The sequence below is a fragment of the Plectropomus leopardus genome, chromosome 4, assembly GCF_008729295.1.
Source record: "Plectropomus leopardus isolate mb chromosome 4, YSFRI_Pleo_2.0, whole genome shotgun sequence".
Lineage (NCBI taxonomy): Eukaryota > Metazoa > Chordata > Actinopteri > Perciformes > Serranidae > Plectropomus > Plectropomus leopardus.
Genome location: NC_056466.1, coordinates 19,276,993 through 19,303,233, shown reverse-complemented (window position 1 = coordinate 19,303,233; position 26,241 = coordinate 19,276,993). Strand labels below are relative to the sequence as shown.

General features: G+C 39.9%; 1 protein-coding gene across 1 annotated transcript in view; it reads right to left on the bottom strand.

Annotated features, from left to right (window-relative positions):
- Window positions 1-243: 243 nt before the first annotated feature.
- The window catches only part of foxk1 (forkhead box K1), a 31,296-nt gene continuing 5,298 nt past the window's right edge, over window positions 244-26,241 (bottom strand). The window contains exons 2-9 of the mRNA XM_042484573.1: window positions 17,748-17,963; window positions 14,346-14,544; window positions 13,399-13,545; window positions 9,362-9,555; window positions 8,840-9,012; window positions 8,500-8,745; window positions 7,519-7,692; window positions 244-2,605 (exon numbers count right to left, since the gene is read on the bottom strand). Coding sequence (XP_042340507.1) covers window positions 2,373-2,605; window positions 7,519-7,692; window positions 8,500-8,745; window positions 8,840-9,012; window positions 9,362-9,555; window positions 13,399-13,545; window positions 14,346-14,544; window positions 17,748-17,963 — 1,582 coding nt within the window. The 3' untranslated portion in view covers window positions 244-2,372. The remainder of the gene's footprint in view (window positions 2,606-7,518; window positions 7,693-8,499; window positions 8,746-8,839; window positions 9,013-9,361; window positions 9,556-13,398; window positions 13,546-14,345; window positions 14,545-17,747; window positions 17,964-26,241) is intronic.

The window sequence follows — 26,241 nt, the reverse complement described above, 5'->3', positions numbered from 1 at the left end:
AATTCTTTGCAGTAAAATTTTTGTGCGTTTTACGGTTTGTATGACATTGATCTCATGCATGTCTGTTCTTCTCTGTTCATTATTTATACTGTTGAAAACAATGGTACGTAAGAATAAAGATTGTTGGATACTTGGATTTAGTTTGTGCTAAGAAAACTGATGTACGAAATGTAACAACAGTGAGACTGGAGACTTACCCAAAATGGGCTGGCATCTGCTCAAATAAGAGAAGACAGTGTAAAATTTAAGTCAATAAGGAATTTTAATTTGTGCTACACATTTTAACAAATCACAAAAACAGAAACATTTAAAAATACATATACTTCTCTATTTTCCAGAATGTTTACGTATTGACGACAGCTGTTTTTACATATAGCAAAATATTTTTTCTCTTTTTTCCAAAATCAGAAAAAATACCTTCTAAATTGCTTTGTCATTTAGCAGATAGAGCAGCATACAATCATTACACATTTTTTTTTGTTTGTTTTCTCTAATGTGCAACAACAATCACTGTAATCTTGCGCAAATTGTGCCTGATTGCCAGCTAAAAAATGAGGCCCGTGCAAGGACATTCGGAAAAGCTAAAGGCAGAGTGAGAATGAGATTAGAGGGGTGGAGAAAGTGCTGAGGGATATCTAATTAAGGCAAAGTCTGTCTGAGACAGGAATTGCCAACAGCTTGATGCCTCTGTAGAGACAGCAAAGATAGAAACCGCTCACTGAGGACAGGGAGAGAGGTAGACTGGGAGAAAGGTTAATGCATTTAGGGGAAATTGAAAGCAAAAGAGTAGGGAGGCAAGAATAGAAAATATGTCAAAAGTACCATACAGAAAGAAATAAAAGAGCAGTTGAAATTTATGGTCATGTGTTGGTCCCGCCCTTCCCCTGATAAAACTGATATAACTCTACTGATGCAACATAACTGTCACCACTGTAGTGTTGCCGATCATGTACTGTTAAAGAAGCGCTGTGTTAAAAATCTAAAAAGGTAAAGCTGTCTAAAGGTTAAAATAAAAGACAAAAAATGTAGAAATATTTAAGGCTTTAAGGATTATTACAATAATGCTTTTCTGTGCTAAGACAAACAAAACTGTACGCACAGGCTGTTCCATCTCCTGTTACCACTACTGAAAAAAATTAAAACAATCAGTTTGTCTACATTAGGTTAGCTCCACTTCAATCAACTCCAAATAGTTGCCTCTTTTTTTCTTCTCTTTTTTGCCCTTCTCTGCTGTCACACTGATAAACCAAACTGAGCTGAAGTGAAGCAAAAACTGCAAAGTCCTGGTTTGTTATTCCTCCCATCTCTTCATAAAAAACACCTCCTTTCTTTTGTGTGCTTTAAAAAGAAGGCAAGAAGTAAAGACACCTCACATTCTGATCTAGGCCTCGATAGTAAAGGGATAGTTCAGGTTTTTTTAACATGGGGGTTGTATGGGGTACAGTGAGAATACTCAGTGTAGCATACACTTAAACTGATATTGTTTTAGATGGGACAAAATATATTTTTATTGTTAACCCCCATCCACAGCAGTAGACTACTAAGCTTCCACGTTGGACTCCAGCCCGCTTCTCCAAATTGGGGGCTTGCCTTTCGCCATACTGTAAGTAATACATGGACAATTGATCATATCAATTCCACTTCAAAAATTCAAAAATCTTAACTATCCTTTTACCATGTTTCTTTTCTTTCAGTACAGATGGCCTTATGAAGAAAACAATCATATTCTTAAGAGTCTCCCATGCTCCATCAATGGGTATATGTGGCTAAGTCCTCTCCATCTTTCTGTCCACGACTTTGTGAAACTACACAACATCAATACCATCTCTGATCATCAGTTTCTCCTGTAAATGCTGGCTGTTTCAAATCTCTGAACACAAGTTCTCTGGTTTTACATCAGGCAGTTGATCTGAATAAGACTTACAGGAGACGTGAGTTCTTTGGCCTGACAGCGACAGTAACTGATGCATCTGATCAATCCAGTAGAGTAAATGTTGTGTCTGAGATATTATTTAACATTCAAAAGTAGTGCTGAAATTATTTTCATAGGCATAATGCTCTCAGAAGCTTTAAATCTTACTTGTGTCAGTGAATGATGGATTACATGAAAGAGACTTTAAAGCTGAAAAAGTCCTGAAAAATTTACTTGCTTTTTACATTCAGAATGCATTTGAAAGTTTTAATGTTTTTTTTGTTTTTTTTTTTGACCAAAATATATATTCCTTACAATTTCTTCCCTTCTGTTAACAGAGGCTGCCGGTACATCTTTTGGCCATGTCGGCTGCAGTCATATCAAATGAGTATAAAAGGCGAAGCAGTTGGGAGACCATAAAGAGGCTGTCCATCGGGTACCTGGTAAAAGGCCCTGGGTTTCACTTCCTAGGGTCATGGGTTTGTGATGTCATGGCAACAATGACGGGCTGCTGAGCAGCTGTGACTTGATGCTGAGAAGATTCAGTTCCACCCTCGTCCTCCATCTTTGGCCGCTTGGCCTGGGGCTCACCTGGCTGCTCAGCTAGACTTTCTGCACTGGGCTGTCTGCTCACCAGCACTGGAGGAGAGCTGGAGGCCTGGGCAGCCAAGATCTGGAGAGGACTACTCATGCCTGGAGAGGAAAGGAAGGGAAAAAGAGAATTCGCTTGAGGTAAGATTTGAGATGCTTTGAAGGGACAGTTCACATCCAAATACATATTTGCACTCTTACGTGAATGGCAAGGCAATAGTATAGTATGTCGAAAAAAGTCAAATTTTTACTGCTCCTAAAAATGGCTAAAAACGGTGTAGAATAGCTTGTAGAGATGCGTTATAGTACACAAAGTGGGAATTAAGGCAAAAAAAACACCAAAAACCCAAAAATTTAGCATGTCAAAAAAATGGACAGCAAGGCAATAGTATAGTATGTCGAAAAAAGTCAAATTTTGACTGCTCCTAAAATGGCTGAAAATGATGTAGAATACCTTCTACACACACGTTATAGTATATAAAGTAGGAATTAGTTAAAAAAACCCACCAAAAACCCAAAAATTTAGCATGTCAAAAAAATGGATAGCAAGGCAATAGTATAGTATGTCGAAAAAAGTCAAATTTTCACTGCTCCTAAAAATGGCTAAAAACGATGTAGAATAGCTTGTAGAGATGCGTTATATTACACAAAGTGGGATTTAAGGCAAATAAAACACCAAAAACCTGAAAATTTAGCATGTCAAAAAATGGACAGCAAGGCAATAGTATAGTATGTCGAAAAAAGTCAAATTTTGACTGCTCCTAAAAATGGCTGAAAATGATGTAGAATACCTTCTACACACGCGTTATAGTATATAAAGTAGGAATTAGTTAAAAAAAAACCCACCAAAAACCTGAAAATTTAGCATGTCAAAAAAATGGACAGCAAGGCAATAGTATAGTATGTCGAAAAAAGTCAAATTTTGACTACTCCTAAAAATGGCTGAAAACGACATATAATAGCAAGTAGAGTCGCATCATAGTTTACAAAGTGGGAATAAAGGCAAAAAACCCCCACCAAAAACCCAAAAATTTAGCGTGTCAAAAAAATGGACAGCAAGGCAATAGTATAGTATGTCGAAAAAAGTCAAATTTTGACTGCTCCTAAAAATGGCTGAAAACGATGTTAGAACACCTTGGAGAGATGCGTTATAGTACACAAAGTGGGAATTTAAGGCAAAAAAACACCAAAAACATGAAAATTTAGCATGTCAAAAAAATGGACAGCAAGGCAATAGTATAGTATGTCGAAAAAAGTCAAATTTTGACTGCTCCTAAAAATGGCTGAAAACGATGTGGAACACCTTTTAGAGATGCGTTATAGTACACAAAAGTGGGAATTAAGGCAAAAAAACCCACCAAAAACCTGAAAATTTAGCATGTCAAAAAAATGGACAGCAAGGCAATAGTATAGTATGTCGAAAAAAGTCAAATTTTCACTGCTCCTAAAAATGGCTGAAAACTATGTAGAACACCTTGGAGAGATGCGTTATAGTACACAAAGTGGGAATTAAGGCAAAAAAATACCGAAAACATGAAAAATTTAGCATGTCACAAAAAATGGACTGCAAGGCAATAGTATAGTATGTCAAAACAAAGTCAAATTTTGACTGCTCCTAAAAAATGGCTGAAAACGATGTAGAACACCTTGGAGAGATGCGTTATAGTACACAAAGTGGGAATTAAGGCAAAAAAAACACCAAAAACATGAAAATTTAGCATGTCAAAAAATGGACAGCAAGGCAATAGTATAGTATGTCGAAAAAAGTCAAATTTTGACTGCTCCTAAAAATGGCTGAAAACGATGTGGAACACCTTTTAGAGATGCGTTATAGTACACAAAGTGGGAATTAAGGCAAAAAAACCCCACCAAAAAACCTGAAAATTTAGCATGTCAAAAAAATGGACAGCAAGGCAATAGTATAGTATGTCGAAAAAAGTCAAATTTTGACTGCTCCTAAAAATGGCTGAAAACGATGTAGAACACCTTGTAGAGATGCGTTATAGTACACAAAGTGAGAATTAAGGCAGAAAAACACCAAAAACATGAAAATTTAGCATGTCAAAAAAAATGGACAGCAAGGCAATAGTATAGTATGTCGAAAAAAGTCAAATTTTGACTGCTCCTAAAAATGGCTGAAAACGATGTAGAATAGCTTGCAGAGATGCGTTATAGTACATAAAGTGGGAATTAAGGCAAAAAAAAGACCAAAAACCTGAAAATTTAGCATGTCAAAAAAAATGGACAGCAAGGCAATAGTATAGTATGTCGAAAAAAAATAAAATTTTCACTGCTCCTAAAAATGGCTGAAAACAATGTAGAATAGCTTCTACATACGTGTTATAGTACACAAAGTAGGAATTAGGTCAAAAAAAGACCAAAAACCTGAAAATTTAGCATGTCAAAAAAATGGACAGCAAGGCAATAGTATAGTATGTCGAAAAAAGTCAAATTTTTGACTGCTCCTAAAAATGGCTGAAAACGATATAGAATACCTTGTAGAGATGTGTTATAGTACATAAAGTGGGAATTGAGGCAAAAAAAGACCAAAAACCTGAAATTTAGCATGTCAAAAAAATGGACAGCAAGGCAATAGTATAGTATGTCGAAAAAAATAAAATTTTCACTGCTCCTAAAAATGGCTGAAAACAATGTAGAATAGCTTCTACATACGTGTTATAGTACACAAAGTAGGAATTAGGTCAAAAAAAAGACCAAAAACCTGAAAATTTAGCATGTCAAAAAAATGGACAGCAAGGCAATAGTATAGTAGTGTGTCGAAAAAAGTCAAATTTTTGACTGCTCCTAAAAATGGCTGAAAACGATATAGAATACCTTGTAGAGATGTGTTATAGTACATAAAGTGGGAATTGAGGCAAAAAAAGACCAAAAACCCCAAAATGTAGCATGTCAAAAAAATGGACAGCAAGGCAATAGTATAGTATGTCGAAAAAAGTCAAATTTTTACTGCCCCTAAACATGGATGAAAACCACCTAAAATAGCTTGGAGAGACAAGTTATAGCACATTAAGTGGGAATTAAGGACAAAAAATGCCAGAAAACACCATAAAATAGCATGTCAACAGTTCTCAGAATGTTAATTAAAATAAAGTAAAAAAGTCATAGTTTCAGAGGACAAATGTCTAATGTTTCCTCCTTTCAAATTGGCAGGTAATAACTTGAGATGTATGAGCCAAGTTAAGTATCTTGGGCATCTCATTACAGATCAGTTGAAGGATGACCAAGACATTTACAGGCAATGCCGTTCTCTATATGCTCAAGCAAACAGTTTGCTTCGCAAGTTTGGTGCATGTACAGATAGAGTGAAGGTGGCTTTGTTCAGAGCACACTGCACTCCTCTCTATACTGCCCACTTGTGGTCTAATTACAGCAAAGCAAGCCTGCGTAAAATTCAGGTAGCTTTCAATGATGCTTTGAGAATTCTGTTGAGGACACCATGTTGGTGTAGCGCCAGCGAGATGTTCGTGTCTGCAGGTCTTAATACACTGCAAGCCTCGTTGAGAAATTTGATGTATAAATTTATAGGTCGGCTGAACAACAGAGAATTGTATAATCATGGCATTGACAAGCATCAAATTGAGCACTACACGCTATATGTCCAGGATATGGAAGCATTGGTATAGTAGTCTCCTCTGTGGTCATTGACTTTTTTAATTGTTTTTAAGTGATCTGTACATATTGTATTGGGGATATGTTGTTTTGGTATAGTAGTCTCTTCTGAGGTCATTAGCTTTTTACTTGTTTTTTTTTTTTTTCTTCTTTTTTAAGCGATCTTATTGCATTGTGAATATGTTGTGTATGGTACTTCTATGTGTCTTTTATATCTTTTGTATGTATTGTCTTGCTCTTATCTGGACCATTGAGTCTGTAATAAAGTTTTATTATTATTATTATTATTATTATTTATAGTATGTTGGCATTAAAAATGTCATAATATATTATGTTATAAAATGATACAAAGTCATGGTATACTATGTCAAAAAATGCCATAGTATAATGTGCCGAAATACTGTAAATCATGGCATAGTATGTCCATCTAAGTCATAAAAACATATTTATGTATTCAAAATATAAAGAATGCCGGGGGTAATAAAAACAACAGAGAAATGAGCAGGATATGTCTGCTGTAGCAGAATGTAACTAAGTAAATTTGCTCTAGTACTGTACTTCAGTACAAATTTGAGGTATTTTATTTGTGTATGTCATTGTATGGCACTTTCTCCTTCTTGTTTACTGCATGCATAATTATTGTAACTTTTAATGCACTACATTTGTCTGACAGGTTTTGTACAATCAAAGTATAAAAGGTGAAAATTTGGTATATACAGATGTGTTGATGTTGAATATTGGCTGGAGAATATATGTGATAAACTGAAGAATGAAGTATTCCTACATGTACTGAAGCTAAATAAAGTCTTTAAAATCTCTTGTAAAGATGCATGGTTCTCACAGGACAGCTATGCCACAAACACATGATCTTAAATAATACGAGACATACACATTAATGCAGCAGGAATATTCATCCAAAACATCAAATAGCAAAAAAATAAAATAAAATAAACTGCACAATGACTTCTACATTTAGAAGGCTACTGGCTGTACTGGCCTTGCTGTCAATGTCTCCTCACTTACTGTGCTGCTTATTGTACTGCTTACTGTTTTTGCAATAAGTGCAAAATCCTCCTCTGTGGTACCCAGCAAATGTCACTGCTTTCCCCCACCACACACACACGCACACACACGAAACTGTTCACAACAATGTCAACAATACAACCAATACAATCTATGTAGACTAATAAATTGCACTAAAAGCAAGACGAAAAATAAGTAGTATTTTGATTTTGGGGTGAACTGTCCCTTTAATCTACTGCATGTATGCAGACTGCACACCACTAGTATATTTTCAATCCTTGTCTTCTTAAGCAAAAACATCAGCCTATATTTATCATCGTGACTGGTCATTGTGTAAGACAGTGATTGCTGAAAAATCTTACCAGATGCATTAGCAAGGCTGGTTGCTGTGGCAACAGCAGCAGTGGTGTGTTTGCCATTCTGGGTAACAGGACGAACAGGAAGTTGATGCAAACCAAGGGCCAGGTTTCGACCATCGCCGCCCTGCACCGCACTGTCCACAGTCTGGATCACTCGCTCTCTGCTCAGCTGGGCTTCTGATAGAAACACAAACCCAATTCAAACATGTAAAAGCAAAACCAACTAAATGCTTGTGGAGGCATATAATACTCTGCCAAAAAATAAACTTGAAGATAAAGAACATTTATCAGAAAATCTGCTTAAATTTTTTTGTTTTGTCATTTATTGTGTCATCCAAATTGTCGGCCTACATAGACATAAAGTGGGGACACATTTGACACAGATGAACATAACGTTATATAAAGGTTTTTTTACAAGATACACTTTACTTTAACTCATGTAGTTATTTATATGACTACTTTTACTTCTATTTGTAGAAACAATACAAAGTAACAATACCTTTTACTTGAGTACCATTTGTTTTGTTTGTTTGTGTTTGTTTAAACTATCTGCAACAGTCCAGACTTTGAGAAAGCCCGGCTTAGATCTATTTTTGATAGTTATAATGCAAAGTGTAATATATACTAAACTAACAGGCATCCAAACTGTCAGTTTGCTGTGGCCCCTTCAGAGTTCAATCATGCATTTCAAAGAAAAAAAAAACAAACCAACATCCTAAAACCTTTGAATAATTCAAAATGAACATGTGAATGCTTGAATGTAGCCAAACGTCTAACACACCGCAAATAAAATGTGTGGGAGCTGAAAGCAAATATGCTGTTTTGAATATCTCCACAATATTGCAGAAAATAGAAAAGACATATGACAACCCCACAATAGCTTTAAATAGTTAAAACAGAAGATGATCTCACCAACTTACGTAATTATCGGGTATTAATGCATCACCATAATACATACAAACAGAGCACTTCTCATGGCTGTACCTCTGAGCTCACTGTTGCCCTCTGCTCCTCCAACAGAGGGAGCACTGTACCCATTCGGATGGCTGGAAGTTAGAGGGGTGCTGGTGACCACCCGCACCATGGTGACAGAGGACTGAGTCGGGTTCTGGAGCATGTGGATGGGCTGGACTTGGCCGCCACCTCCTGGCACTAAAGCAAGGGCTTTCCCTGGGCCTGAGGGATGAGGGGGTGCAGCCATGATGACATGCTGACCACTGACTGGAGAGCCTACACAGAGACAGACGCAAACAAGAGTTTAGCTGTTTGGTAGTGTACCTGAAAGCCTTTGTGCGTGTCTTGAATGTATTCTGTGTGGGCTCACCTGGGGCACTCTGAGAGTACCTATACTCAGGTACAGATGCCAGTTTGTTAGCCAGCTGTTCATGGTGGTCATGGGAGATAGGGGAGCCCTCTCTGCTCAGACATTCAGGAGTCTGCAGCCCGCTGGATGGAGGAGAAAGGAGTCCCTGGTGTGTCGGGGATGCAGGAGCACTCCTGGGAAAGAAGCAACAAAGGGGAAAAGAACAAAAGGACAGAGACCAAAAAAAAATCAGTAAATACATCAAGAGGCCTTTACTAACACACAGAGCTCCTTCACTGCCAGCGCCTTCTGCTGAATATATTAACCTAGAAAGGAGACTTACTTTGTCCTATCCAATCAAATGATAGCAAGGAGCAGAAGCAGAGAGAGGGGAGAAAGGGTTAACAAAGTCAAAACAGAAGCAGCATGAGTTTGAGTGTGACCGACAGTCTGTGTGTGTGTGTGTGTGTGTGTGTGTGTGTGTGTGTGCGTGCGTGCATGTGTACGCCCATGCAGCTGAAGGCCACAGGTGACCCCACTTACCTAGAAGAGAGGGGTCCGAATGGTGTTCTGAAGCAAGCCACCCCTCTTTGTCGTCTTTTCCTGAAGGCCTGCTCCACCAACTTGCTCTCAGAAGCAGAATCCACACGCCAGAAACTCCCTTTGCCAGGCTCGTCCTGAGAGCGTGCCACTTTCAGAAAGTAGCGGTTGAGAGACAGGTTGTGCCTGATTGAGTTCTGGAGGGATGCAAAGTAAATCCATATTTTGTCAGTTTCACACATCAAGGAATTTATCACATGGTCAAGGACCGTCAAAAGAACAAATGTTGTCAGGACACAATTTCTTTCTTTTATTCTGAAATTGTTGAAAGTAGCTGTAGCTATATGACTGTTAGTTTTTTTTTTCAGGCCCAACCCACAGGAGTAGTTTTTAGCCGGAGAATCATTAAAAACTTGGAATTTCACAGAAAATATATACATTTGTCTAATATTAAAAATTCATTAGAAGCTTAAGTAAACTATTTGTGCATTGGTTAACCACAATAATTGTGCACTTTTTGAGAAAAGCATGACATTTCTAACAATGTTAGGGCATGCCATAGTGTTTATTTTTAGATGTAGGTGAAACTTGTGGCGGGGGCTGTTTCATACAAATTTTGTAGGGGTGCTACTGAGCCATTTTTAAAGATTTGGCACTGAGACACCTAAAATATACATTTTTTTCACCAGACCTTATAAGTGTGCAAAATTTCTGGAGTTTTTGAGCATTCTTAGGGCCTCAAAAAACGAAATTTACTTTTAGGAAGAAAAAGAAAAAGAATTCCTTGAATTCCGTTAGGGCCTTCGTGACCACCTGCAGTTGTTGCTCGGGCCCTAAAAATTCCTTCAGTTTCAAGAGGGCCTTCACTGACCAACCTGCAGTTGGTGCTCGGGCCCTAACTAGATGACAGCATGCATTGGTACCAACCATGTCATGCCATCTTGTCCAGAAGGGAGCTTAATGATGCTGCAAATTTGCGCTAAATTTTGGCCAGGGGAGAGGTTAGAGCAAGACATGAGGTGCTTCAGATAATCAGATTTTTAAACACCCTCACCATGGGTGTGGATGAGGGATTCACTTTGGAAAACTTTGTCTTCCTGCCTGAAATTCCCAGTGGCTGGACTGCTACCATACAATGTGCCACCTGCTGCTCAGTTGAACATTCACATGCACTCACACATTTAGGGTTCAGCATCTCGCCCAAGGATACTTTGACTTGAGGACTGGAGGAGCTGGGATCCAAAACCACCAATATTTTGATAAGTGTAATATTTAACCGACTGGATGCCAAAAAGTGATCATTTGCCAGAAACTGATTGCCGTCCACGGGAGCGTGCACAGCCTGTTACAGCTGTATCGCTCAGTACACAGCGTCTTCAGCTGCTCTCACATGGATCAAACAGTTGTAAATACACATAACTTTATGTCCGTGGTAAATGCATAGGTATGTCTTTGTTAAACTTTAATGTTTCTTGAAACCCAATTTTCACGTTTGCAATATATAGTTTGATCAGGCATTACATTTATGTGATTATAGACAATATTGTTGTTCCCGTTGTTTGTATTTGTTTAATATTTCTAAAATCTTGTTTACATTTGGAAAGTAGTCTATCATACTTCACATATGGGTAATGTGAAAATAAAGGTATTATCTGCTATTATCCTTATGAGCCTGCATTATATTACCTGCTCTGTGCCCGAGGTTATAACCATTCCAGTCCTTTTTACCTCCATTTACCTGTTGAACTACCTTTGAAGAGCCAATACAACACATAAAAACCTGCAAAAAATGATTGCAGCTCCTATCTTGTCACTAAAAGGTTGCCTAAAAATGACTTGATTTCATTCATAGTCATATATTTGACGGATTAAAGCACAGCCAGTCCTTTTTTACCTGCTGGCCGGTTCTGGTGTCCTTACAGAGATTGCAGTTTCGTGCTATCTTGGTTCCGTTCTCCTTTTGGCTTGAGAAGTTTGCTGAGACAAGGCTGCAGCTCCTGCTGAGAGCTAAGGCGTGGAAGGGGGAAGGGTAGCACAGGTCCTCCAGACCTGCAACCTTCCGCAGAGGAGGTTTGGGGGCGAGAGCCAGAAGAATTGCAGATGCTTCTCTTCTTGGCTCTGTGACATCCTGGGGGGTCACATTGGTGAACCAATCATGCCTGAGGATGGATCCGTGGGAGAATCTAACACTTAGGTTTCAGAACATGAGGAACTCCGGGACGTTGAATTAAAATGGCTGTTCTTTGTTTAAGGACACAAAGAAGTCAACAGTTGCCATTTTGAAGAAGGAACTCACAGGAAATGTGACACATGTCCAGCGTCAAGTGTCCAAATGAACAAATCATATGTGGAGTTCCCAGGTTCCCACATCTATAAACGTGTAAATGTCATGCCTGATCAAACCATATATCACAATCATGCGAAATTGGGTTTCAAGAAACATCAAAGTTTCACAAAGACATACCTATGATCTTACCACAGACATGAAGTTATATGTTTTTACATGCTACGTTTGATCCATGTGAGAGCAGCTGAAGACGTGAATACTGGGCAATACAGCTTTGACAGGCTGCGCGCGCTCCCGTGGACGGCAATCAGTTTCTGGCAGACAATCACTTTTTGACATGACACCAGCGAGATGCAATGACACGCTGTCCTAAACCAACCCTAAAACCCTAAAACACTGATCCATTAATTGATTAATCAGGCAGTAATTTGCCTCACATCTTTACATCAGCAGCACATGTGACTTCTGTACATCTCTTGACCTACACTGTCAGATGGACCGCACCATTTCACAGTGCAGGTTTGGTGCATCAGATGAAAAGTTAAAATGTGTTTTATTTCAAAATATATATACATACATATATCATGTGAATTCATAAATTATATTATCAGTGACATAAGTCAGTAACCATAGACCTTTAATGCCCCCCCCAGCCTTTTATGGGGCCCTCCTTGGCCTTGAGGTAGGGCCATCTGACCCCCCTAACGGCGAGCCTGGTGGTTGCCTCTGCCACTATTGTATAAATATGTGTGTGAACGGGTGAATATGGCATATAGCGTAAAGTGGGAGTGTACAGATGGCTAGAAAGTCCATAAAAATTATCATCATTATCAATATAGTATTAAAAATAGACTAGCACAAGGGGTCTGTTCTGTTCATTCTTTGGTATTACTATCCCTATAGTGTAAAAATGGAAGCAAAGTTTCACAATACTTCATTTGTCCAATCTAGTTCCCAAACTAAAACCAATGTATTAGCAAAAGACTGTACAAAATGTGATGGGTTTTTTTTAACATATTTTGGCCTTGACATAAATGCTTTTTCTTGAATTCTGGTGATCTGAGTGTCACCAAATGAACAGGCATCCCCAAATCAGTTGGAAATGGCATCTCAATTGTTTTTCTACACTGTTTGGTTCTAAAATTAAACATGTTTGAACATCAGATGGCGAGGACTGGCGGTCTTCTTGGATTTGACCTCTCACAGTCCCCAGAGGTCAAATCTGAATCTGAAATCCCTCCACATCAGAAAATAACACTATGATATGTCCTAACTATGTAAGAAATGCCATGCTTTTCTCAAAAAGTGCACGACTTTCACAATTTTGAGAGCTTATCTGCTGTACTATAGCCTTTTAGTATGGTGACACACATTTGTGACACACTGGGTGTTCATAAATTGCCACTGGAATATACCGTTTGGTTCAGAGCACAACAATCTTGGAGCAGCAGAGCACCAAGTGTAGTAAAAATGAAACTCAACAGTTGGTTCATTTTTTCTTTCATTCATTCATTCATTTGACCACCTAAAAAAAGAGAAAATAGGCAATAACCCAACCAGATCTGAGATCAGGTGGAAGTTGAGAAATTACGGTCTGGCCTGAACGTGGCAGGGAGGATCATAGATTTAAACCTCTGCATCATACAAACATAATCCTCTGGTTATTAACGAGCTAACCTTTCCAAACTGTGAAGGCTGTCACAGAAAACCATCAAAAGCCATTAACATTCAGTTCAAGACAGAAAAATCCTACCTGCCAGCCCTTGTCTGCAGTGCGATAGTAGGGGTAGTGTTTGGTGATGTGGGCGTAGATTCCACTGAGAGTCAGCTGTTTGTCCGGGGCAGAAGAGATGGCCTGGACGATCAGCTGTGCATAGGAATAAGGTGGCTTGGACTCGTCCTGGAAAAATGAGACAAAAGTATTAACATCAACATATTCTCAAGCACATATTGTGCATGCTTTGAAAGTTAAAAACAATTCTTTAAAGCCTCCTGCAGCCTGTGTGATTGTAGCAATCTTATAAGTTTAGTGCAAGCTACACTGTGCAACATAAATAAACTTGGGTATGACATCAGGACCTATGCAGACTGTATAATGACAAAGTCTACTGAATCGCAGGCTACAACATATGTCCATCGACTTCAATACACAACAACAAAATATCATCAGCATACGTCATCCATCAACAGCGCTGTAGTGGTAAGAGAAAAATGAAAACAAACATGAATCGAGCCCTTGCTATGGTGACATTTCTGTGTGTCAAAAGTCTGAAGAAGAGAGGAAGTAGGAGAATGTGGTCATGGCTGGGGAAAAGAGGCCAATTTTAGGCATGCCAATTTGCATCGAGAACATGAAGTTTTCATTTGCATCTACTAGCATTTAGCAGTGTCGCGCTGATCATTGTGTCATTTCATACACCATATGTATTTGTTTTGGTGAGCAAATGTAGTTTGTAACAGCAGTCACACAGTGAGATGGTCATCCCAAATTTCTGACACGAGGCTGTCTTTGATCACAACTCTGTGACAATGGCCATCATTTTACCTCTCTCACTGTGCGACATAGAACCACCATTTTTGTACCACGACCAAAGATATTGCCACTTTTCTTTCACATTGGTCCTCTTTTGTCTGGGACAGACCAAAATTGCATACCAGGGTTAAGGCAATGAACTAATTTTGATGTTACTGGGTCTTCACCTTGGGGCTGTCTCCACCAGCCGACTCCCCCCGCTGCTCACTTCCTCCACCTCTCTGCTCGGCAATGCTTCGTCTCTGCTCAGAAACAGCTTTAGCTGCATATTCAGCTGCTAACTGGAGGTCAGAGGTCACATTGCGTCCATAGCGATACCCTGATGATCCTGCCCCTCGTGGACTAGCCGGACAGGAGTTAGGAACACTGGAGAAGAGAGGGAACAGTCTGTGTAAATGGCTTAAAGTGAAGGTTTAGGGCAGAGTATAAAATGAATTTAATCCCCTTCTTAATTAATGATCTGATGACTAAACAGCTTTATGGTATTATTTAGCAGCTTCTCCTCGGACAACAGGTCCACAGAGTCTCACTGGGGTAGACCTTCGGAAAAATCTATGAACATAAACATTCACTAGGAGAGGATAACCTCATAAGAGTCAAGATAAACTCTGTTCCATTCTGGCAGATGTAAAAAAAAGTTTAAAACAATTATAGATCATCAAAATTTTATCATTTTAGCATATAAGCAACAAATTTTAATACAACAGCAAAATTTCTCTTATACACACAAGAACTGCATTCGGAAAAATGATTAGAGCTCAGAGGCAGAGTGTTCTAAGCACATAAAGTGATCGTAAAACACACAACAATGAGCAAAAATACTCAAAAGTCTGTTAATTATTAACTAGGTTTTATCTGGTGCTGTTGAGAGACAAAACACAAGGAAAACCCAGCAACTTACACAACATACACCTGCTTCTGTTAGTACAGTAAACACTGGTTTCTGGGAGAGTCAGTGTGCTTTGATTTGCTTTTGGCAACAGAGAGCCACAGATACAGAGATAGTAACAAACACACATACACATATACACACACACGTACACACACACACACAGAGGGAGAGAGAGAATACGTTTGTATTTTTTGGCTGGTGAAACTAGGCTGCAGCCAGAAACTTCTAATGTTGCTCAGGGACATCTTAAGTATTAAAACATAATTGTATCTGTAAATCTACATCCTTTAACTTCATTAAAAGTTATGTGTGCCTCCATGAGGGAGAATGGGTTTGTCTTCAATTTTCTCTGACGCTGTTTCAACAACCATTTCACGTGTGCACTAGGGCCAGCAGTGCAATTGTGAACGCTGGCAGGGGCAGAAGAATGTTATTGTATACAGTTCATTTAAGTTGCCAAACAGGAAAAGTGACTATTACCACCCTTTGAAAAGACAATGTTGCCGTTTAAGAGGGAGCACATGCTTTTACCAATACTCTTCCGTTGTATGACCTGCATGTGGATACTGTTAAAGAGTGTGGCACAACAATCTGCCCGAAAAAGGCCACAGTGAAAGTGGTGCAGAGATGTATGAGCAAGCGTCTTTACTCTGTGTGTGTGTTGTGTGTGTCCACGTGCGAGAGAACAGGAGCTGCGGGCTGAGTGTGTGTGTGTGCAAGAGTGTGTGTGTGCGTGTGTGTGTGTGTGGGGTGGGGGGGGTGGGGGGCTCTGAAAAGGAAACCACGAATGGATGGAAAAACGGCCCACAGGCAAAACAATCTGCCCAATAGCCAATCACGCGGCTCAAAGCTGCAGCCATTCCATATAAGGCAGGCACACACAAGCTGACATTGGTGGGGAAGTGTGATGTAGGAGGTGACACAGGCCACCAGAGGGAGCACTCTGCAACGCTGCAAGCCGCACATGCTGGATACATTTATAGGGCAGTGATTTTCAAACTTGTGCTATCACAGCTCATTTGAGTGCAGCTTTTGCATCGCAACAGAAGCACTACAGCAGCCAACGAGTAAATGAGCTGATGTGAATAAACATGTTAAGACCAAAAACAAGGAGAGAAGGTAAATTGCTGGTATGGTCTGACAGACCTAAAACATTTACTATATAATCTATCATATGACAAGCAAAGACACAGCTGAGTTATAGTGTTTTGTTTTTTTTTAAAAAAGGTTTTTGGTCCAGGAGGTGAATGTCCCTACCATCACTGCTACTGTTGTGGTCTGCTCTTTCAACCTCCTTTTTAAACTGGGCCACCTAAACAGGGATCCACTGCTCAACTCAAGCATGATACAGTCAAAAACACAATGCTGCTGATTTTGTTGCCTCCATTTGACTCATTTATACTCACTTCAAATAAATTTCAACAAAACATTCTCAAGTCTAAGTGTGACATAAAAGACTGTACTGATGACATGTTTCTCACATGATTGCAGCAGAAAAAAACAAGACTCAGTGCAATCCCTTCTTCTGTCATAGCTGATCATCATCTGATTAATCCCAATTTTAAAAAAGAATTGCTTGGAATATTAATTTGACATTAATTCATTCATCAATACAACGTATTACATTGCTGCAAAAATTTAGATAGTGAGAATATAATTTCCAGTCACAAAAAAGGCTCTAACAGCTCCCCATTTTAAACTCACAACCTTCTACCTGCAAAAGGCAGACAGACAAACAGTTACAGTAAGTGTTAAATGAAAAATACTGATGTATTATTTATAGTGCAAATCTTTATGAACCGCATGACTGAATTAGTACTGGGACATCAACAAATAACTATTTTCATAACTGCTTAATCTGCCAATTATTTTGTAAGTTAATCACTTATACTCTATGTATAAAAAGGCAAAGAAGGTGATGTCATCAGACTGTAAGTTCCTTATAACATGAGAAAAGAAAATCAGCAAAACCTCAAATTGAAGAAGGGAGTGTTTGGAGATTATGCCTATGAAGTTACGACTGTTCAAACTTTTGCAAATAATTGTTTTTGTCCGTAGACTAATCAAATTATTAACTTTTTTATTTAAACACACAACTGGAGATTCAATCAAAACATACGCTGAAGCTCAGTGAGCTTAGCAGCCACAAACAATGAAATTAAAAGTTTGGGGGATTTTTTCAAGCAAGAAATATCTTCTAAATATTTTACAATAACAATATTTTCAAAAAACGTGACCCTTCCTGCCAAATCTGAAAAATCTGCTTTGCATTTACAAAGTATACATGCTGCATTTGAATTAATTATTGTAGGCTATACCTATTGGCAGGGTCTCAACTACACACCCCCCCACTTGCCAAAAGCAGGTCAACTGTTGGCAGTGGCAGGTAAAATCATCAGGCCTTCCACCACTTCGGTGGAAAATTCACAGAAAGGCACCTTTAGTACATGGCAGAGAAACCTATTCATTTTAACTCACAGTCAAAATTTACAGAATCCATACCAACAATCATCAGTTATGAAACTTTGCAACCGTGAATATTTTTTTGATTTATTTGTTGGCTGAGGCTAAATAGTTTCCATAAAAATTTAAATGTTTTGACAATAGTGCTTATTTTTGCACATAGATGTGGTATATTAAGGACCCTGTCTGTTTGTGTGTAATTACGTCTCCTTACCTGATTGTGCCTGTGGGCGAGGGCAGCGGAGAGCCAAATGTTCTGATGTGCTCTTCATGCTGCTGCATTGTGGGAATGCTGATTTTGAGGGGAGAAATGTGGGGCAGAAGCGGGCGAGCGGGAAGCGAGGGCTGCTCCCTCTCTCTGTGCTCCTCAGGCTCCATGAGTGACATGAACTGGATCTTGATAACCGTACTGGGAAAACGAAACACACACCTGAAAAGCAGGACGGCAGGAGGGAGAGTTGGTTGAGGCCACGGGACAGAAGAAAAGAGAAACAGAGACAAAGTCTGATTAGTTCATTCTTTGCTAAACAAAACTCAACAGCTAAGCATGATAACATTACTCTGTAGTGGCTGTTCTGGAGCTTTTAATCATATCACATGATCTTCCACAGTAGATGCGAGTTTGCTCATCTGAAAAAAAAAAAAAACTGTTCCTGTCTACCTCCTCTCAGTCGCACCTTACCTGTGAACTCTATGTTCCTTTATTACTGTAAAATTGTACATACAGACATATTTTATTCTTATTGTATTTTTGTCTATAACAGTCACACACGCCACACAACATACATACACACAACATACACACAAACATACACACACAATACAAACATACACACACACACATCTTACAATACACACACACGCACAGACAAACATACACACCACATGCACACACACACGCCACACGGACTTTCAAGCTGTGAAATTGTTTTTAAGCACAATTACCTCCTTTACATGCACCTTATTATTATTATATTATTATTATACTTTATTCACCTATATACTGTATATACACAAATATTTAAATTATCTTTATTTTGATTTCTATTTTTTCTCTCCTTCTTTACTTTCATCTTGACCTTATTACTTGTCATGCTGCTCTGTGTGCCTTGAATTGCCCCCTGGGGACAAATTTGAATTTGAATTTGAATTTGACACAGAAATATATGTGTTAAAATTTAAATTTTTGTTTCGTTTACTTTTGCTTGTCTTACAGTGTTTATAAACATTTTAATTTACAATGTCATGCTACAGCTGCTGTTTCAAACATCACAAATGAACTTGAAAAATGTCAGTGTTATATGTTTGAAGTAGGGCTGGTGTTACATGCCATTTTGTTTTGTATTGTTATTTGTCCTGACATGCTTCACCTGTGTGTGTGTGTGTGTGTGTGTGTGTGTGTGTGTGTGCGTGTGCGCGCGTGCGCGCGCGTGCGCGTCTTTGGTTCAGGTGCAGATCACTACTGATCAGTGCCTGATTGTACTGATTAAGAGGAGTTGTGGGCTGAGGCCAGAGGCCACATCAGTGGCTACATGCCTGCTCATTTCTCTCTCTGACTCCCTGCAACCAAGACCCTTTTTGTTGTTGTTGTTGTGTTTGGAATCATTTTTATTTGACCTTTTGTAAATGTTTTCTTTTTGCATCCAACCCTGTGTGTGTCTCCTTCTATGTTGCAGGATTTGAGCTAGTCCTAACATAATGGGGTCTTGTCCAAACCTTTGTTGCTGTGGTGAGTAGGGGTGTAACCATCCATCCATCTGCTTTGATATATCTATTAAATGAGCAACAATCACGTAACATTGATGCAAAGTGTAAACATCTGTCAATATCAACTTTTCAAGGCGCACCCTTATTTTGAAATTCTGCGTCACCGTCACACAGCTTCCGGCAGATGATGATGTCATGACGAGCATCCAAGAGAAAGATGATGAGGATAACGCTGTTTACTTGGGGTCAACAGACAGCACATGTCATATGTAAACAATTGCCATTCTGAGGAAACACAACGTACCTGCCAGACAGCGTTTCCAAACAGAATAAGCCAGTTTTAATTATTTCCAAATTTGTATATGTTGTTTACATTTTTAATTTTTTTGGCAAAAGCAAAGAATGGGGTGGCAGCTTCTCCTGTAACCAACTATGTAAAATAAGCATATATCAGCCCTTATCAATTGCAGGCCCCTAAATCGAACTGAATCGAAATCATACTGTGGTAGACTTTGTAATATCGGGAAATATCGTATCGTTGTTCAAAGTATCAATGTAATATCAAATCGTGCTGAAATCAGTGATTTACACCCCTAGTGGTGAGTGTACATGTTTGTGCACCTAGACCGTTGTTTATGTTTTGTTGGTTTGTTAGTGGGTTCATGCTGGTGTTGCCACATAAGGCAGGTCCTTTTTAGAGCTCGCCTGGTCAAGTAAGCCTGCGGGTGTTGGAGTGACCTTCGCCACTTTTCTGTTTTTGTGCAATGAACCCTGGGGTGGCCCAATGGCGTGCCCAGGGAAGCTGACAAAGACTAGGTGAGGTTTTCTTTGGTGGCTCTGCAGTTTTAAGGTAGGAGGGTACCAGGTGACTTCTAGGTTAAGTTAGTTAAACCTGTCAGTGTTTAACCTAGTGGTAGCATGTGGTGGCACTAGCTGACCTGCTTTCACACAACGCATTCTATTTGGGTTGTGGGAGTTAGGGCGATTTTCTTTTGTTATGCACAGAGATTTTTGCTAGACTGTAGTTGTGTTGGTGCTCATGCAGTCGTTTTGTCTGTGTGAGCCTTTTGCTTGTGTGGTCACATGCTTTTTGCTGGGACTGCATTTGTGTGTGCTACTTTCTTCCCAGTGGGGTAGAACTGGTAGTGGTTAGTGCTTTGGTTGCACTGTTTCCAGTGGGTGTGACAGTATTTCTGAGGCTATTTCTGTACTGTGTGGCCTGAAATAGTCATGAAGTTACTGCTATTGTTATCAGCCTTGTGTTTTTTGTGAGCTTTGATTGCTTACTTTTGGCTCTGTGTGGGCCTATGGTAGTGTTAATTGTGCAGTTGTTTGCTAACACTTTGGTTCTTTGTGGCAGTGATATCTTGTGGTGTGCTGAATTTGTAGCTTGTGGACAGCGCTATGCTTGTAGCACCTGCTATGTGGTGGTGGTAATTTGTGTTGCGCTGTTTGCTGCAACTTCGTTCATAAGTTCCCCAGAGAGAGCTTATTTTGTGTCATGCCTGGTAGGACTTTGTTGCAGCTGTTTGCTGTAAAGTCTTTGATCTACATCAAGTCATCCTGGGACATTGACTATAAAGTTTGATTTGCAGGGGTTTAGTTAAGCTCCTGTCACAGAGCAGCTTTTTTGTTGCACTAAAGTGCAGCTCATGTTCATTGAGGAGCATTTCCACATTGAAATTGCTCCAGCCTCTCTTAAGAAGGTGGCACTGAGAAACAAGATAGCCTCTGTGCTCCATGAGTAGGGACTGCTGCCCAAAGAGTCCAGCCAGTCTGAAGAGGTGAAGTTGCACTCTCAGAGAACTCGAGAGAACTGGAACTGTAGTTCAAAATAAAACAACTTGAGATTGAGGCAAAGGACAGAGAGGAGGTGAGGAAACTGGAGATGGAGAGGTTGTGGTTGATGCATGAGGAGAAAATTAAGGACTTGGAGTTAAGGTCAGCATCTGAATCTGACTCCGTTATTCCCCATGCTGCTACTTCTCATACACCCCGTCTTCCCTCCTCGTTTTTATGTTAATAAGAACATAAATTTGGTTGCTCCTTTCTCCGAGAAGGATGAGGAGATATACTTTTCACATTCTGAGCGTGTAGCCACCACTTTGGCATGGCCTAAAGATTTTGGACATTGTTTTTACAGTGCGTACTGATGGGTAAAGCTCGGAAGGTTTATTCCTCACTGATGCTACACCAAAGCTCTGATTATAAGGTTGTTAAAGTGGCCTTCGCATGCCTATGAGTTGGTCCCAGAGGCCTACAGGCAGTGTTTCAGAGTTTGCCGCAAGAGTGAAAAACAGACTTTTGTGGAATTTTCCAGGGAGAAAGAAATCATGTTTAACCAATGGTGTGTGTCGAAAAAAGTTGAGACCAAAGAGCACCTCCAACAGTTGATTCTTTTGGGGGGGTTCAGAAATTGTGTCCCTCAGGTGATTTCCACTTACTTAAGTGAGCAGAGAGTGTCTACAGTGGTGGAGGCAGCTGTGCTTGCTGATGAATATGTCTTGGCTTATAAAGTGGTTTTTAGTGAAAAATCTCATGAGACCAAGAGCTCTGCTTCCAATTGCACTCCTTGTTCTAACACCAGCAACAATGGTTCTATCTATGTTGTCGCTAACAAGTCTGCCAACTCTGGTCACGGATACTCCGAAAGAGTTTGTTTCTTTTGCAAAAAGCCTGGTCACCTAATTTCTGATTGCCATGCTCTCAGTTAAACGCAGAATGCTACTAAACCTGTTGGGTTGATAGCTTCAGTGTCGCCTGAGTTGCCTATCTTAAAACATTGTAAAAAAACAATTTTTTGTCCCTTCTGGTTATTGTGCACAGATACTGAGTTTAGCACATGACAGCGTTTTGTCTGGTCACCTAGGGATAATTAAAACCAATCATCGCATATTGAAGCAGTTCTTCTGGACTGGCCTGAAAGGTGTTGTGTCTAAGAATCGCCGCTCTTGTCATGTTTGTCAGCTGGTTGGAAAACCAAACCAAGTGCTCCCTCTAGCTCCGCTCCATCCTATACCTGAGATAGGTCAGCTGTTTGAGAGACTCTTGACTGTGTTGGCCCATTGCCCAAGTCAAAATCTGGTCATCGGTATCTCATTACTTTGATGTGTGCTGCAACTCGTTATCCTGAGGGCATTCCATTACGCTCTCTCAAAGACAAAGTGGTAGTGAAGGAATTGGTGAAGTTTTGGTTTGCCAAAAGTCATTCAAACAGACCAAGGTAACAATTTTATGTCCAAAATGTTTGCCCAGGTGTTGAATGTGTATGTGTGTGTCTGTGAAGCATTACACCTCCAGTGCCCACTATCCAGAAAGCCAGGGGGCATTGAGATACTTAAGACTATGTTGTGTACTTTTTGTCTTAACACAGGCAAGGAATGGGATGAGGGCATACCCCTCCTGCTTTTTGCCATCAGAGAAACTGTTCAAGAGTCATTGATTTCAGTCCTGCAGAGCTGGTGTTTGGTCACACGGTTCAAGGCCCATTGAAATTGTTGTGTGAGCAGATGATTGGAGCTTATTCTACTGCCCAAAATGTGCTGGACTATGCCAGCTCCTTTAGAGCACGTCTTCACTGTCCTTGTGAGATGGCAAATGAGGCACTCGCAATCTCCCAATGTAAAATGAAAGCTCACTATGATAAGCATGCGGTCCAAAGAGGTTTTCAACCTGAGGACGCTGTGCTGTTTTTTCTTCCTGTCCCTGGTTCTGTACTGCAAGCTAGGTTTGCAGGTCTCTATGTGGTTGAGAGAGAGTGAGACAGATTATGTCATTCGCACTCCTGATAAAAGACGTAAAACCCGTGTGTCATGTGAATATGCTGAAGCCATATGTTGCCAGGTCTGGTGACTCGGTAAACTCCACCTCTGCTAAAGCTGCCTGTTGCACTGGCCTCAGTGTTGACTCCCTACTCTCCTCAGGAGGATGACTTGGTGATTCAAGATGCCCCAGTTCTGTGTGCATGACTGCAAAATTCCGAAGTGCTAAGTGATCTGGAGGCTTATCTGTCTCATCTGTCGGGGTCCCATAAAAGTGATGTTATGGGGTTGATTGAAAATCATTGTGCACTTTTCTCAGATGTCCCTACTATAACCAGAGTGTTGCGGCATAACACTGATGTTGGTGACTGTCATCCTGGTTAGCAGCGTGCTTACTGTATGAATCCAACAAAAAGAGCACAAATGCAGAAAGAGGTTGAGTATTTGCAAAAGCATGGTCTTGCTGTCCCTAGTTCCATCTCCTGGAGCTCTCCATGCTTGTTAGTGCCAAAGTCTGATGGAACACCACGCCTCTGTACTGACTCTAGGCAAGTGAACGGCTTTACCAAATCAGACTCCTTCCCTCTTCCTCGTGTTGAAGACTGCATAGACAGGGTTGGAGCTGCCTGCTATGTCACAAAGCTAGACTTGCTTAAGGGTTACTGGCAAGGGCCCTTGAGCGCCTGAGCATCTGAGATCTCCGTCTTTGTAACTCCAGACAGTTTCATGCAGTACACAGTCATGGCATTTGGGATGTGTTATGCTCCAGCCACCTTTCAACCCCTGATGCGGAAGGTGCTGTCTGGAATGAAGAACTGCGAAGCATATCTTCATAATGCAATGGTCTATTCCACTGATTGGAAATCTCTCATTGAAACCCTGTCCTCTGTATTCCAATGTTTGCAAGAGTTCACCTTGAACCTTGCAAAGTGTGACTTTGCCAAGGCTACCATCATCTACCTCTGCAAAGTCAGGGTCAAGTGCGGCCTGTAGACGCCAAGGTAGCAGCCATTTCTTTGTTCCCTGTTCCCACAACTAAGAGAGTGCTTTGTTGATTTCTCAGCCTAGCTGGCTACTATCAAGCGTTTTGCCGTAACTTTGCCTTTGTTGCGTCCCCTTTGACGGACCTCCTCAGTTCCAGTAAGAGCTTGGTCTGCGATGGGAAATGTGAACATGCTTTTGAGACTGAGAAAGGTCTTCTTTGTAGCTCTCCAGTGCTGCTGGTTCCCAACTTCAATGTGCCATTCAAGTTTGAGGTTGATGCGAGTGCTACCAGAGCTGGTGCTGTACTGCTGTAAGAGGATTCTTTTGGCATTGACCACCCAGTCTGCTATTCTCTAAGAAGTTCTCTGCAACACGGAGTAAGTACAGCACCATTGAGATCACTAGTGATCAGTGCCTGATTGTACTGATTGAGAGCAGCTGTGGGCTATGGGCGAGCCTATATCACTGGCTGCATGCCCTGCTCATTTCTCTCTCCGACTCCCTGCAACCAAGACACCTTTTTTGTTGTGTTAGGTATCATTTTTATTTGACCTTTTGTAAATAAATGTATTCTTTTTGCATCCAACCCAGTTTCAAAGTCAAAGTGAAAGTCATCTTTATTGTCAATTCTGGCATGTTTGTTAGATTTACAGAAATTGAAGTTGTGCTTATCTCTATGTCCATAGTGCAAATAGTAAAAGGACAAAAAGAGAATAGAGAAACAAAGAGAAAAGCTATATATATATATAAATTAAATAATTGGGCAATAAAAAGAAAGAAAGTGCTATGTGTGTCTCCTATGTTGCAGCATTTGAGCCAGTCGTAACAGCTGGGCAGTATATCAATACTATAACACTGTGATATGAGACTGGATATAGTCTCAGATTTTGGATATCATAGTATCACAAGTGTTTTGTGTTTTAAGTCGTAGTGTAGTTAGTCATAATATCTACATTACAAGTTATTTGAGAAATTTCATTGTGTAAAGCAGCAATTGAAAAATTGTTGCAATTAAAGCCCAACCAAAACTGGGCTGACGCTGATCCTGACATTGGGGGGGTTAAAAAAAGAAAAATAGAAATATCAGCTGATACTATTTATTATGAATTATGCAATGCAATTATCCCTCAATTATGGTTATGAAATACCTTTGACAAAGATAATGTAAATGAGGCAGGATATTTTATAGTTTGAATATAAACTTTGCAAAAGAAAAATTAGATCAGTGTACTGAAACAGTAAACTTTTTGCTGCAGTATGTTGTGTTAAAAATCAACGGTTCATATTGTGCATATTGAACAACATATATAAGCGGATACCAATACATCTGTGATGGGCCAATATTGGCTGATAAAATCAGCTGACCAATATGTACCAGTCGGGCTCTAGCTGCAATATCGATACCAAGGTATTTGGTTAAAAATATTGTGGTATCTGTTTTTTTCCATGTCGCCCAGCTCTACTTTCATGTTACACATAGCAGGTAACAAATTTGCCACAAGTGACTAAAGGCTCATCCGTTATTTAGAAATAATAAATCATATCACAAAGTAATGACACTCTTTCCTTAAATATAGGGGTTTGTTTCTGACATAAACAATATCTTAAGCCAACACCCTTCTAGGGCAAGAAACTAGGCTGGCTTAACACAACACCCAATAGCATTTATTTCCTCTTCTTTTTGCAGGTCTGGACAACTGTCTCAATAAAAGCAAGGATCACTCAAAACTTAAGTTAGTTCAAGCCTAAAACAAAGCTCCTGAAAATAATTATGTGTGTAAAGGATTCAGTAAAGGTATTACAGTGGAACTTTATTGACTAATGCTTCCTTGCAGGTTCAGGCAGCAAGGTTGTATATTCACTATAGTTTAGTCTTTGTGACTGCAACCACCCTATCTGCCAGAAAATGATGATTGTATCTTTGAGCAAGAAACTGAATCCTTGCTAATTCTAGGGGTGCTGAGCTCTAGCTCCTGTGGAGATGAACAAATGGAAGAAAGATATATCCACACAGGACCACAAATGTGTTGTAAGCCGTTTCAGACAGTTGAACCAGTCTACGTGTTCTGTCGTTTCTCTATAATTTGTCTTTTGAAAAATTGCAGCTGTCAGTCCAATATTGGACCCATATGCAGTCTGCTCACAGCTGTCTCTGCCTAAAGCAGGTCATCCTCAACAACTGACTGTCCATACAAGAGGAGCACTGGTAACAGAGGATATAGACATGTGGCAACTCTGAGGGGCTTTAGGGCTCCA